We start from the raw sequence: 15,218 nt of genomic DNA, 5'->3' as shown, positions 1-15,218 counted from the left end.
CTATTTCACACTTCACCTCGAGATGGAGCTGTTAGGATCTTGCTTACCCTATAGTATGGCATGAGAAGAGTGCAAATGGCACAGTGGGGTTCCTTTTTTGCACAAGCTGCATTGTATTCTTTTTCAGCATTGAAATTGGATACCCCTGTCTGCCAAAGGTAGACCAGAGGCCTGGCCCATATCTCTGTCTCTTGAACTTTCTCTTCGATTGAAGTAGTCTCAGGCAGTTCTTAAAGAAAACAAATAATTAGTCACATTGTAGACCTAGAATGAAGACAAACAACAATGATTTGCTAACAATGAAGATAAAACAATGTTTTAAGAAGTCTATGTGAATGCAAATGCAGAAGTCTAAAAGAATTATAAGGTACTTTTCTGCGCACTTCTCCTGATACATCATTCATGACTTTCTGCATTATGAGCTGACTGCCACACATACAGTGTAAGAAAGTAAGCCACTAGCTCTACTGCTTACAATCTGAATTCATTCTCAATGTTACATCTCACTTTCCCATTTCTTTATTCCTCCAACCCCTTATCCCTCCATGTATTCTGTCCTGAATTCCTTATAGATTGAACATGTTGCATCCTGACAAGCAGCACCAAATGAACAACTCCATTCACCCACAATGGCACCTCTCAACTCTTCATGGAAATTGACACTCATTTTCCAAAGGAAAAAAGAAACAAATGTTACAGCCAGTGAGCAACAGAGAACAATCAGATCTACCACGCAGCTGAACATGTAAGCTGGATCCCATTTCAGGAATAATTATTTGGTAGTATCTGTGATCTGTTCCAGATGTTGTAAAAGGTAGCTGTACTGATGAAGGACTCCATAAACCTGACTTTATGAAATTAAAAGGTCTAGAGAAGCCGGAAATAAAATCAGATTGAAACTTAAAAGAGAAACAGCTCATTCAATAGCAGTAATCTAGAAATGAGTCATTGGCTCTTGAGAAAGACTTGGAAAAGGGAAAGCTGTGAAAAAGACTGGATATGAAACCTTTGCCCCACTGGAATCAACAGCATAATTATTAATGATCTATTTGTTTACAACAGAATTTAAACCTAGTCACGTCTGAGCTCGCTGGAAATCTCCAGATAGTCTCACAGGCAACCTAGTGATTTTACCACCTGTGAAACATAGATTATTAGGAGGAAATGTCTTCATTCTAGAAATGAAAGCATTACTGGTAAGAGATGTTAAGTACATTCCTCTGAATTGTGTCCTTATATGCTGCTCTAATGATGAGGTCTGTGGTTCTGTTCATTCAAGTGGGTAGTGTCTATTAAGTCTTTCATAGGTGTCAATTAGAATAATTGAAATAACATGAATGTGAGAAGAAAAATGTGGAAAGCTACTGAATAGAACTTTCAGGTAACAAAAAAAGGTCTACAGCATATAGTCCTTTCCTAATTATGTATTTAAGACAAATTGTTCATTTCAAAAGAATACAATTCCTACAATAGAGAAATGTTTAATGAAGTACAGTAAGCTGAATCACCACATTCCTTCAGCCCATGACTGCCTTCATCCACTTTACAAAAAAGTGGAGGCTTTATGGGTCTCCTCCTATGATAAATTGTCACACATTGCTACAAAAGCACTATAAAGTCGATAGCATTTTTATCAATGTTGAGTGTAATATGATTAAAATATTTGTCTACAACCAAGCCAAATGCTAAAAAAAGTATTTAATATATTTTGGATGTGAATTTTATTTCATTTTTTATAGTCCCTCGAGAGGACTTAATATCAATCCAATCAACATTTGCCAATAATCCAGGTAGAAGGAAAAATACAAAACATCTGCATAAAAAGCTGTCACCAAGTCATTATTCAACAGCAGAATTTTACGGTGAATAACAGATCTGTAATAGAATAGCAGTAAATAAATATCTGAAACCAAGGAAGAGATTAAAATATAAAATGCCAGCATTACCTTTATAGCTTTCTGAATTTCTTATTTTTTAAGTTAAAACCTTAACTAAGCTTTCAGTTAAAAACATTCCATCCAATCATATTTTTTCTATTGCCTGCAATTTTACAGAACTGTAAAATAAATAGCTCTGAAATCTATGCCTCTAGTTCCTTTTCTATCTGTTTAAATTTTCCCTTACAGAACAGTCTCACAAGTGGCTTCATCTTTGCTAACTTACTTTCTGAAATCTTTCATTGACACTACTTTCTTTCAGGAGCTTATACTGCCATTATTTTAAATATCTTCATTATTGCTGTGACCTTACAATTCAGGGCTTGGTTGTGTGTTATGAAGAACACAAAGAGGAACACAAAATTTGTTGTGAACTTACATCTTCCATACCTATTATCCACTTTGAAACTTACATCCTTTCATTGCAGCACTCCTTTTCACTGCTAAATAATTCTCCCATGAGTGTTAAAAGTCTTCACACTGAACATCACCCTATTACGCTCCTCTTTCATCAGAAACCTGTCTTCAGATTTCCAGTCCTAGAATCTATTTTAGTGTGGTAGCTCCAGTTCTCTCACATAGTGCATAGCTCTAGTTCTCTCACATAGTGCTCTGGTTTCTACTGCCTCCAGCGCATCGCTGAGTTCATGACCGTATCGGTTTTGCTTTTGATGGGAACAATATTTATACTTTAAATACATAAAAATGCCACAATTTCAGTTCTCCTCGTGTGGTCTTTACAATTCTCTTCCAGATTGATGGACTGAAAAGAATGCAACATATAGGAAAAAAAGCTGGCAGCACACTTACAGCAATTTTTGGTTTTCTAGAGTTTTGTGTTTATTTTCAAACCTCATTCTGAATTAAGCCAGGGCAAAGTGTCACATGCAGATGTACTGGACTGCATCTTCCACAACTTTCCAAAAAAAACCCTAACAATATTTTCATAAATTTATTTTCTTTTTTACATTACATTTAGAGTAACTACATCAAGTTACTTACTGACCAGAAGTAAACTCTCCTGATTTGCCTCTGATCTCTAACATCTCCAATTATGCATTCTGTCTTCCTAGAGGTATGACCTTCTTCTCAACCCTTACTGCACTTTCTTAGTCTCTTTGCATGAACTATGGCACCCAAACTCTCTGATGCGATCCTTCTGCATATTACACCCTGCAATATGTCACCTTTCTCCATCAAAACGATCCCAGAACCACAGCCAGGAAAGTAAAAATATCCCTCCTGCTTTCAGACGGGAACTAGCTAACCCAATACTTCTTAAAGGAATGCTACAGGTAGAATATGCAATCTCCTATGTAATGTTATACATCAGTAGAACTTGGGCAGTTTCACTTTGTGTGCTTTTTCCAAGGTGTACCAGTATCATTGATAGGAAGAATTTCCATGTCAGCTTCTCAGATAGTACAAATACAGTTACCTTCCTGGTTTCCATGAAGTCAGGTAAGTTATATACCATGAATGAAAACTGAGAACCTGGTTATCCAAAACAGACAAGGAAATAAAAAACAGATCTCCAACTATTTGAGAGAAAGCAGAGAGTATATAATCACTTGATGTAACAAACACTGCTGTCTCGGCAGAGTTTATTGCCTTTCTTCACTTGTCCATTTGATAACTCAAAAATACTAGTCATGTCCCAAAAGAACTTGGATTTTAGGAGGCTTTGTAGAGGGATTTTTGCTATTTATCTAGTACTCCTCACTTCCTCTTACTCTCTTTAATGACTCCTTTCATTATTTAACACATAACTGAATAGCAATCAGCGACTCAACCTTTAATAAATCTACTTTCCTGACTCATATTGCTACAAGCTGTTTCAGGGTAGTCATTCAGGTGCTTCATGTGATCGTAGTGGTTTTTTGACCAGGTATGTCTGTTAGAAGTATGGAAGTACCCAGCATCTTTGTATGCTTCTATGCAATGGTGTAAGGGACACAAGGCAACAGCAACCTCCAGTTGCCTCCATTCAAAATCCACCTTAACTGAGGATTCTAAAAGTAAGAATAGAGAACAATTTGTGGAGTCTCTACTGACATAAGCAGGCGTAATTGCTACCTCAATTATGTATCAATACAATTTCACAGTACTCAAGACATGCAAAAAGCTTGGTGGAAACATCATTCCCCACAGTGAAAGAGACTCAAACATTGCCCTCAAAAAATCACGCATCTACTTTACAAGACCAGTACAATATGTTTTATGAAGCACTATGGACATGATGTTTCACTAAAGATCTTGTATATTGGCATTCTTCTAAAGAGCCTAGAATGTTGTCTCAGTTCTGGTATAGCAAGTTTCAATGAACAGTCATTTATGCAGTGCTGCCAAACAATACCACTCTATGATACATGTCATTATTCAGTCTAGCCTTCTTTGCAATAAACTGGCCTCTGTAAGAGCAGCTACCAGTGGTCCAAGACAGACAAGCCGTTAAGATCCAGGTCAGCCAATGCAGTGATATGAAACACAATATATACCTGTGGAGAGCATTTTCTTTGTACAACACATGAAATGGAGCTAGGAACTCTATCATGACTTCTGTATCTATTGTAACCTGGATAAAATTTCCTCACAGTTCATTTCCAGTAAGCACATGAACAGGACTCTGCACACGTGTAGCAAAATTCCCTGGTGAGAACTCCGATGTGAACTTAGTTTTTATAGTTTTTCAGCATGAAACTTACATTCCAAATTAATAATTAATCAAGACAAAAGAAAATAATGAATTCTTTATATTCTTCAGTAAAGAAACATCAAATCAACTTGCTGTCAGAGGGAATAAAAGAAAATACAGGAAATGGACCTGCTAGCCATGACAAGGAAACTCAATATAGATCTGCAGCTCAATTGACAGCACTGTTGAAGAGACTGCAAACTCTCATGAATAACACATAGGCACACAAATACTCACAGAACCATCCTTAGAGTGTTTAGTCGATATATTCCCATTGTTTAATCTCTATGTGAATCAAGACATTATAGTTCCAGTAATTATTCCCATAGCTTGTGAGGCCATCACATCAGCTACAAAAACAAACATCTCTTTAAGAGAACACCTTCTCACGCAACAACATGTTCAACTGTAAATGTTTTGCTTAACCTGAAATAAAGGTGTTACTTACAGGAATTCAGAATTCCTTAACAATGCAACAGAACTATAACTATTGATTCACTTTATTACAGGCAAGCTCACTCTTTTCTCGAGACCATTTTTCTCCAAGAACTTCAGTAGATAAGACACCATCCTCAAAGGCTGACTATACAAAGGTGTATGTGGTAACTCCCTACTTCGAGTGAAACTGCAAGAACCATCCAGCACACTTTGTCAGGATGTATTAAAATTCTGTAATTATAAATACACAGCAGAAGACTTCTTTACTCTTAACGGCAAAAATGAGAATCCTCTGCTTATCTCCTTAAGCCTTTACTATCTGGAATGTGACATGCTTGAGGAGTTACATTAAATAAAATTAAATAACCTACACTATGTTTTTTGCATTAAAAAGGTCTGTCTACACAACATCTTGCACCTTAAAAAAGAAATGAAACTATTTTATTTTTAAACAGATCAAAAAACTAGGACTCTAAGAAAAAAAATAAAGACTTGTACTTGCACCATTGGAAATATCTATGTAGGCATAAACCCAAAAACTCATAGCAATTCAATCACAGCTAGAAATAAAATTAAATATCACAGGCAGGCACACCTCACACTAAACTGTGTCACCCAAGGCTCAGTCCAACCTGGCCTTGAACACTGCCAGGGGTGGAGCATTTACCACTTCTCTGGGTTGGAAAGGACCTTAAGATCATCAAGTTCCAACCCCCCTGCCATGGGAAGGGACACCTCACTTTAAACCATATCACCCAAGGCCTCGTCCAACCTGGACTTGAACACTGCCAGGGATGGAGCATTCACAACCTCCCTGGGCAACCTATTCCAGTACCTCACCACCCTAACAGGAAAGAATTTCCTCCTTATATCCAATCTAAACTTCCCCTGTTTAAGTTTTAACCCATTACCCCTTGTCCTATCACTACAGTCCCTAATGAAGAGTCCACCCCCAGCATCTCTATAGGCCCCCTTCAGATACTGGAAGGGTGCTAGGAGGTCTCCATGCAGCCTTCTCCAGGCTGAACAGCCCCAACTTTCTCAGCCTATCTTCATATAGGAGGTGCCCCAGTCCCCTGATCATTCTCGTGGCCCTCCTCTGGACTTGTTCCAACAGTTCCATGTCGTTTTTATGTTGAGGACACCAGAATTGAACACAATACTCCAGGTGAGGTATGCTTTGACATTAACTGTGATGTGCAGTGGCCTCCACAGAATGAGAGTGACATTTCTGCCTATTGTAGCTTTCCAAGGACAGCTTAGCATGCATGTTTGTTAGTATGCACATTTAAAAAAAGAATTCTTACATATGAATGAAGCCTGTTTCTTGTAACTTCTGTTTCTGGCTGTAATTGTATCACATATTCGTGCTGAATTCTAAAACGGACTAATACCAGTCCCCCCACCAGTGATGCAAAGCAGGATATTCCTATTGCTGTATCACTTACCTAATGTGAAGTCCCATGTAACATCAATTATTTTCAAGTAAATTTTATATCTTATCTGATATAAAACATTTATTTACGGCCATCCCTAACAGATTAACATCCCTAGCACAGATCTCAATTCTCCATGAGCCACCAAGGCATTTTTATTTCACTTCAAAAATAATAATCTGTTATAATATTACTTTACCAAATATAATTCACAATGAGGTTAAATATTTTATTTCCTAAGGAGAGAAAGTAAGTACTCTTTATTCCAAAAAAAAAAGCAGAAATATTTGATGGGCCAATTAAGGACTTCAAATAAACACCTAGCAGTTGTTATAAACCCTACTGTAGGATAAAATAATTCAGCCACAGTGGTACTTATACTACAAGTTAATTAACAGTGCCAAACTCCATACTAGCTCTTGTTCTTTGCCTGAAAAGACTGTTTATGTAAAATTCATTAACCCATTTAATTTTGTATACACTAGTTCTCATTAATGCAATTAGTTATATGCATCTGTATCGCTTTACATATTTAATAAAACAATTCACCAAAACTAACTATGTAGATAAAAAGAAAATTATAGCCCATAGCTTTGCTATGAAGGAAGTTCCTTTTACACCAATACACTTGCAGTTACTGTCCCAGGTCCCCACAGATGTGACCTACAACATAACAGCAATGTCTCCACCAACTTATAAGAAAGAAACACAAGCATTCTTGGGTGCAGTGGGGTTCTGGAAAATGCACATCCCAAATTACAGTTTGATTGTAAGCCCTCTCTATCATGTGACCCGGAAGAAGAATGATTTTAAATGGGGCCCTGAGCAACAACAAGCCTTTGAGCAAATTAAATGCGAGGTAGTTCATGCAGGAGCCCTTGGACTAGTCCAGACCGGGCCAGATGTAAAACATGTACTGTACACCGCAGCTGGGGAGAACAGTCCTACCTGGAGCCTCTGGCAGAAAACTCTGGGGAAGACTCAAGCTTTTGGAGTCAGGGATACAGAGGATCTGAGGCCAGGTACACTCCAACTGAAAAAGAGATACTGGCAGAGAAGGGGTTTGAGCTGCTTCAGAAGTGACTGGCACTGAAGGACAGCTCCTCCTGGCACCCTGGTTGCCCGTGCTGGGCTAGATGTTCAAAGGCAGAGCCTCCTCTACACATCATGAACCAATGCTACATGGAGTAAATGGGCTGCACTAATTACGCAATGAGCTCAAATAGGAAATCGCAGCCGTCCAGGCATTCTAGAAGTCATCATGGACTGGTCAGAGGGCAAAGATTTTGGCATGTCACCAGAGGAGGAGGTGATGCATGCTGAAGAGGCCCCACCATATAATCAGCTGTCAGAAAGTGAAAAGCAGTATGCCTTGTTTACTGATGGGCCCTGCCGTACTGTGGAAAAGCATTGGAGGTGGAAGGCAGCCGTACGGAGTCCTCGACAACAAGTTGCAGAAACTGCTGAAGGAGACGGTGAATCGAGTCAGTTTGCTGGGGTGAAAGCCATCACCCAGTTCATGGTGAAAGCCATGAAATATGTGCTGCAATTATGCAAGCAAAGTGGTTAAAGCCTCTTTGGTAAGGAGGACGATGGCTGAAGTATAAATATGGGGAGGCCTGGCAGATTGATTACATTACACTCCCATCAACTCGCCAAGGCAAGCACCACGTGCTTACCATGGTGGTAGCAACCACCGGATGGCTGGAAACATACACTGTGGCCCACAACACTGGCTGGAACACTGTCCTGGGCCCTGAGAAACAGATTTTGTGGCGACACGGCACCCCAGAGAGAACTGAGTCAAGCAATGGGACTCATTTCTGGAATAACCTTATAGACACTTGGGCCAGAGAGCATGGCATTGAGTGGGTATAACACTTTCCCTACCATGCGCCAGGCTCCGGGAAAATCAAACGGTACAACGGGCTGTTAAAAACTACACTGAGAGCAATGGGTGGTGGGACTTTCAAACATTGGAATACACATTTACCAAAAGCCGCCTGGTTGGTCAATACCAGAGCATCTGCCAACAGGGCTGGACCAGCCCAGTCAGAACATTTACATACTGTAGAGGGGGATAAAGTTCCTGTGGTGCACAGAAAGAATTTGCTGGGGAAGACAGTCTGGGTTATCCCTGCTTCAGGTAAAGGCAAATCCACTTGTGGGACTGCTTTTGCTCAGGGACCCGGATATACTTGGTGGCTAATGTGGGAAGATGGGGAAGTCTGATTGTACCTCGGGGGGATTTGATTTTAGGCGAAGACAGCGAATGAACTCAATTGGATGCAGTTGCCTGCTATGTAGCACTTTTACAGCCCACCAACTAGATGTCTTCAGGTCACCAGTGACTGGCCCTGTCTTTCCTCCAATCATCATTCCAACAAAGAATGAACTTTGATGAAACCAGACGAGTTCTGTGGCATCATCAGCAGGCAGTGACCCAACACTGCACACAGCCTCTCCTGCTCTGAAAGACTGTTCCAAGAGATGGAGGCATAAACTGGTGGCAGCTACCCAGAAGGGTTAGACCACTGCTGGGTCAGGCTGGGTATCAGTCGGCAGGTGGTGAGCGGTTGTGATCTCTTCCCTTGTTATTTCCCTTATCATTATTATTATTGGTGGTAGCAGTAGTGATTTGTGTTATACCTTAGTTACTGGGCTGTTCTTATCTCAACCCATGTGAGTTACATTCTTTTGATTCTCCTCCCCATCCCTCCTGGAGCAGGGGGAGGAAGGAGGGAGAGTGAGAGAGTGGCTGTGTGGTTCTGGGTTGCTGGCTCTGCTTAAACCGTAACACCTTCCAAGTAGGTAAGTGAAAGAAATAAATGTTTGCACAAATATTACTGGTTTAATAGTTTGTGTCAAAGTTGCTCCAACACTCAGTATTATTGCTTTGAACGATTTTTGCTTACTAAGTTAAACTCAAATTCTCAGACAGAAAACATTTGGGCCATTTGCAGAATGGGCTGCTGCCAGTATTTGCTGATTTAACCCAGCAGATGTGAAAAGCCATAGACACTAATAAAGTACAGTTTGCTTTTGCCAATCTCAACAATGATTTTGCTGCTTGGGGTTATGTTCCACGGATGTTTCCTGGCTTTGTACAGCAGCATTCTCTGCTATGAAGAGCATAGCAGCATCTGTTATTTTTCAGGTAGTTGAGCATAATCTCAGCCCTGGGAGGCATTATCTATAGTTTCAAATGTCCTGGAGGAAATAATAATATTATAAAAAAAATAAAAGGCAGCCAGGGAAAAAGACTTGCAACTTCAAAACTTCACTGTTTCTGCAGCATATCAGCAAACTCAGTTTCACAAATTATGTTTCTGTTTGTCAGTAACGAAAGCCATAGATTCTGTGGCAAAATATGAAAATGAAAACTTTTTTATTTATTGTACTGTACAAGAAATCTGATTTCCAGTATGGTACTGCACAGCAACAGTGCTATAAATTATGTATATATTTTTTGGTTAGATAGTCTAATTTTTGAATTATCAACTGAATTATCAATTTTCATTTTTCAGTTCTCATAAAAACTGTATGTAAAGATAGCCATTCTAAATCAGAGCTCCAGAGACTAAGACTAAGATTAAGTGGATTAAATAAGGTTTAGGTCCTGGAATAAACAAGGTTTAGGTCACAAAAGATACTAATGGGGTGCTTTATTTTAAAAAGTAAAGTACCAAAAATGTATAATACATCAATTGTAGCAGATCTCAAAACAATTTGAAAGGTCAAAAAAAATCAGGGCTCAAAAAACTGTAAAGGTGACAATTTGGCAGAATTGAAAGCATTTAGATAACTAGGATAGTATGATTTTTCTTGACCATATCATTAGAGTCCTGTAATGGAATTCATATTTGTTATGTGATTGAACTGTGCATTGTAACTGCTAGGCTTTGCTAAATGTAATTTGTACTTTTACTGTGATTGAACTGTATATTACAATTGCTATACTCTGCTAAACGTAATTTGCACATTTACTGTGATTTAAGAGCATTGCTGTATCATTCTGCTAAATTGAAATCCCATGTAACTTCAAGCAACTTCAAATAAGAAAAAAATCTGGTTTTCATTAAACTCTACATGTGTTAACTATCTAAAAGAACCTGGTCAGAGTGTATGATACTCTGACATTAACTAGCATAGTCAGCAGGATATTCCTGAGGGTGAGCAGTGCTCCTTAAACAGTGATGATTACTTTAGCAAAAAATACGCTTTCTGATTTAGTGTTAGTCACAAATAAGAACCTAGTAGAGAAAATGTGCATTGTGATTAAGAACAGGTAGTGATAAGACTGGCCACAGACAAGACCACTACTATTTAAAAGAGACAGAATTACTATAAATACTAGCACAGGCTGAAAAAATCTCATCAGAAAAAAGAGAGATGGGAAAACCATAACCAGGACTTCTCATGGACAAGCAGAACAAAGCAGTGATCCCACTGATATTTAGGATGACTATGAAAATTGAAATGTTCTAAGAAGTTGAAAAAAGGAGTGAAAATGGGGCTTCAAAGGTTGATTGTGTGCAGCATTGCAAAAGTTAGCAAAGAAATGACAGCATGCTAAAGCAACAAAAGAAACATTCATGAATACATATGCAATATACACAGATAATCAAGTTCTTAGCCTCAAAGTTGCAGCCTTAAATCATACATGATGCCCATACGTTTAGGGATCATTTGCTGTGGTCTACTGCAACAGAAGTCGTTCAAGTGATGGCCACCATGTATACCAAGGACATTGAATAGTCAGGGGATATCTGGTTTGATACTGATCCTTTTCACAGTGATGACTCAGGAGACATATAAGAAGAAAGTATTATGAAAATATTTGCTCCCATGGCAAACAAAGAAAGTAATGGGCCTGCTCCGATCACAACGTGTACGTTACTTTTAGAGGCTGGAAACATCCAGCATTGACAGTGGTCAACTGCTGAGGTGAGTAGCTTGAGAGAGGACGCCTTGAACACCGGAGCAGGGGGAGATCAGCATCCAGGAGCCTCAACCCAGAGCAGCAAGAGCCACCGAGGGAGCCTCAAGCCCTCAACAGGACCTGCCCAGGAGCCAGCAGCTCAGCTGATGCGAGCAGGGACTCACAGGGGGCAGAGCCAGGAGGAGCAGCGCTAGCCCTGACTGGGTAAAAACCTGCCCCAGGGAGCGCGAGCAACCAGAGCCGGTCGAGGCAGCTTGCACGGGCAGGGAGCGGGATGGTGAGCACTCGCCGTATGACCAGGGCTCGGTCTGGGAGCTCTGCTCTGGCTGCCCCGGCGGTGGCCACCGTAGGCACCCAGAGAGAGCCGATGAGAGGGGAGGCTGCAGTGCAGACTTCGGGGTGTAGAGAGTGCCTGCACTGGTCTGGTGAGGGAAAGGTACACAATGGGCAGGGCTGCACTGGGTGCTCCCTGGTGGAGGCTCTCCTGCAGCAGGTGGCTGAGCTGCGGGATGCTATTAATAGGCTGCAAGATGTCAGGGTAGCTGAGAGGAAGCAGGAATGTTTGCTCCCTGCCCAAACTGTGCAGAGCCCTCAAGCTTCCCCTGTAGCTGATGGAGGAAAGAAGGAGGTTGTTAACCCGCAGAGCTGGGAATTGGTGACAAAAACTACAACAAAAAAAGGAGGAAAAGGACAATTAAAAGCAAGGGACTTCCTCCTAAACTTATTGCCCCCACGCAGAACCGCTTTGCTGTCCTGCATGGGGCTCATGAGGAAACACACACCAGAAACAGCTGGCTGATGCACTAGTAAAGAAGATCTCTACTGGTGCTGCCAGGAAAAAGCGGCGGGTCATAGTATAGTAGGGGATTCTACTTTGAAAGGCACAGAAGCACTCGGCTGTCAGCCTGACCTAATCTCAAGGGAGGTGTGTTGCCTACCAGGGGCACAGATCAGGGGTGTGGCAGGGAGTCTGCCTGCTCTAGTAAGCCCCACGGACTATTACCCACTTCTGGTGATAGATGTGGGTGCTAGGGATATAGATAGTAGTAGCCTGGGGAACATAAGGACTACAGAGCCCTGGGAGAGGTGGTTAGGGGCTCTGGAGCTCAGATAGTCTTTTCGTCTATTCTCCAGGATACAGGTTAGGACCTAAAAAAAGCTAGGAGGATTAGCCAGGTTAATAAATGGTTAAAAGGGTGGTGTCATAGTCAGGGGTTTGAGTCTCTCAAACATGGGACCCAAGTTTGTAGGCCAGGTCTAGCGGGGGCTGGTGGAGCTGGTCCGATAAAGAAGGGGAAGAGCAGTTTTGGTAGGAGGCTTGTTAGGCTGGTCAAGGAGGCTTTAAACTAGATGTGTGGGGGAGGGGGGAATCATTCCATCCCAACACACCCAGTCAGTTGCCAGCACCTATAATAAATGCTCGGAGCAATGTAGAGATATTCCAGCTGCTCCAGCCAGTGAGCCGGATTCATTTGGAGCTCAGCTCAGATGCCTCTATACAAATGCCTGTAGTATGGGTAACAAACAAGAGGAATTAGAGGTGTGTGCTCGTCTACGGGGGTATGATATAATAGGCATCACAGAAACATGGTGGGATGGCTCCTATGACTGCAGTGTTGGAATGGAAGCTTACAGACTCTTTAAAAAAGACAGGCCTGGCAGGCGCGGAGGGGGAGTTGTCCTTTATGTTAGGGACAGGCTGGAGAGAATGGAACTCTGTCGAGGGACTGGTGAGCAGTTAACAGAGAGCTTGTGGGTCAGGGTTAAAGGGAAAACAGCCTTGGGAGACATTACTGTGGGGATCTGTTATAGACCACCTGATCAAGAGGAATCTGCGGATGAAGCACTCGATAGGCAGATAGGAAAAGCCTCACGCTCACAAGGCCTCGTTCTGGTGACTTCAACCACCCTGGTATCTGTTGGAATGACGGTACCGTCCGGCACAAGCAATCCAAGGAGGTTCCTCGATTGTGTGGAAGACAACTTCCTCCTGCAAGTAATAGAGGAACTGACAAGGAGAGGTGCCATGCTTGACCTTGTGCTCACCAACAGGGAAGGGCTCGCTGGAAATGTGGCACTGCAGGGCAGCCTTGGATGCAGCGACCACGAGATGGTCGAATTTGAGATCCTCAGGACAGTGAGAACAGTGTGCAGCAAGCTCACTGCCCTAGACTTCAAGAGAGCAGAATTTGGCCTCTTCAGGAACCTGCTTAGTAAGGTTCCATGGGATACAGCCCTAGAGGGCAGGGGGGCCCAAGACTCTTGGTTGGTCTTCAAGGATCACCTGTTACAAGCTCAGGAGTGTTGCATCCCAACTAGAAGGAAGTGCAGGAGGAGGGCCAAGAGACCTCTTTGGATGGATAAGGAACTGCTGAGAAAAATTCAAATGGAAAAAGAATTTTATAGAAAGTGGAAGCAAGGACAGGCAGCCTGGGAAGAGTACAGGGAAGCTAGGGACCAGGTTAGGAAAGCTAAGGCCCAGTTAGAATTAAACTTGGCTAGGGATATTAAGGATAATAAGAAGGGATTCTACAGGTACATAGCAAATAAAAAACAGATTAGGGAGAATGTAGGCCCCATCAGGATCTCTTGGGAGAACTAGCTACACAGGATTTGGAGAAGGCTGAGGTTCTGAATGACTTCTTTGCCTCGGTCTTCACTGGCAAAGGTCCTGACCGCACCACCCAAGTCTTGGAAGGCAGATGCAGGGACTGTGAGAATGAAGACCTTGGGCCCACTGTAGGAGTGGAACTGGTTCAAGACCATCTTAAAAATCTGAACGTGCACAAGTCCAAGGGTCCTGATGAAATCCATCCGCGGGTCCTGAAGGAGTTCTCAAGTGCAGTTGCTAAGCCCCTGGCCATCATATTTGAAAAATCATGGCAGTCAGATGAAGTTCCAGACGACTGGAAAAAGGGAAATATAACCCCCATTTTCAAGAAGGGGAAAATGGATGACCCGGGGAATTACAGACCAGTCAGTCTCACCTCTGTGCCAGGCAAAATCTTGGAGCAGATTCTCCTGGAGGGCATGCTAAGGCACATGAAAAACAACAAGGTGCTTGGTGACAGCCAGCATGGCTTCACTAAGGAGAAATCCTGCCTGACCAATTTGGTGGCCTTTTATGATGGGGCCACGGAACTGATGGACAGGGGTAGAGCAGTTGATGTCACCTACCTGCATTTGTGTTAAGCATTCAACCCTGCCCACATGACATCCTTGTCTCTAAATTGGACAGACATCAATTTGATGAATGGACCACTCAGTGGATAAAGAACTGGCTGGATGGCCGCACACAAAGAGTTGTGGTCAATGCCTCAATGTCTGGCTGGAGACCAGTAACGAGTTGTGTCCCCCAGGGATCGGTGTTGGGACCAGTCTTGTTTAACATCTTTGTCACTGACATGGACAGTGGGATTGAGTGCGCTCTCAGCAAGTTTGCCAATGACACCAAGCTGTGTGGTTCAGTTGATACGCTGGAGGGAAGGAATGCCATCCAGAGGGACCTTGACACGCTTGTGAGGTGGGCTGATGCCAACCTTGCATGCCAAGTGCAAGGTCCTACACCTGGGTCAGAGCAATCCCAGACACAGCTAAAGGCTGGGCAGAGAAGAGATTCAGAGCAGCCCTGCTGAGAAGGACTTGGGGGTGTTGGTCGATGAGAAAATGAACACGAGCCAGCTTCAGTGTGCACTTGCAGCCCAGAAAGCCAACTTTATCCTGGGCTGCATCAAAAGGAGCGTGGCCAGCAGGTCGAAGGAGGTGATCCT

General features: G+C 42.2%; 1 protein-coding gene across 3 annotated transcripts in view; it reads right to left on the bottom strand.

Moving 5' to 3' along the window:
• LOC133207446 (lysine-specific demethylase 4C-like) overlaps positions 1–15,218 on the bottom strand; it is a 139,916-nt gene that overhangs the window by 21,168 nt on the left and 103,530 nt on the right. For all 3 annotated transcript variants that reach the window (XM_061344362.1, XM_061344363.1, XM_061344366.1), the window contains one exon: positions 48–229. In XM_061344362.1, the coding sequence (XP_061200346.1) occupies positions 48–229 (182 nt within the window). The remainder of the gene's footprint in view (positions 1–47; positions 230–15,218) is intronic.

This window comes from Neopsephotus bourkii, unplaced genomic scaffold (assembly GCF_033783945.1).
Source record: "Neopsephotus bourkii isolate Nb327-2 ecotype Australia unplaced genomic scaffold, CSIRO-AGI_Nbou_v1 NB_213, whole genome shotgun sequence".
Lineage (NCBI taxonomy): Eukaryota > Metazoa > Chordata > Aves > Psittaciformes > Psittacidae > Neopsephotus > Neopsephotus bourkii.
The sequence above is the reverse complement of the archived record's forward strand: the minus strand, read 5'-3'. Positions and strand labels throughout refer to the sequence as shown.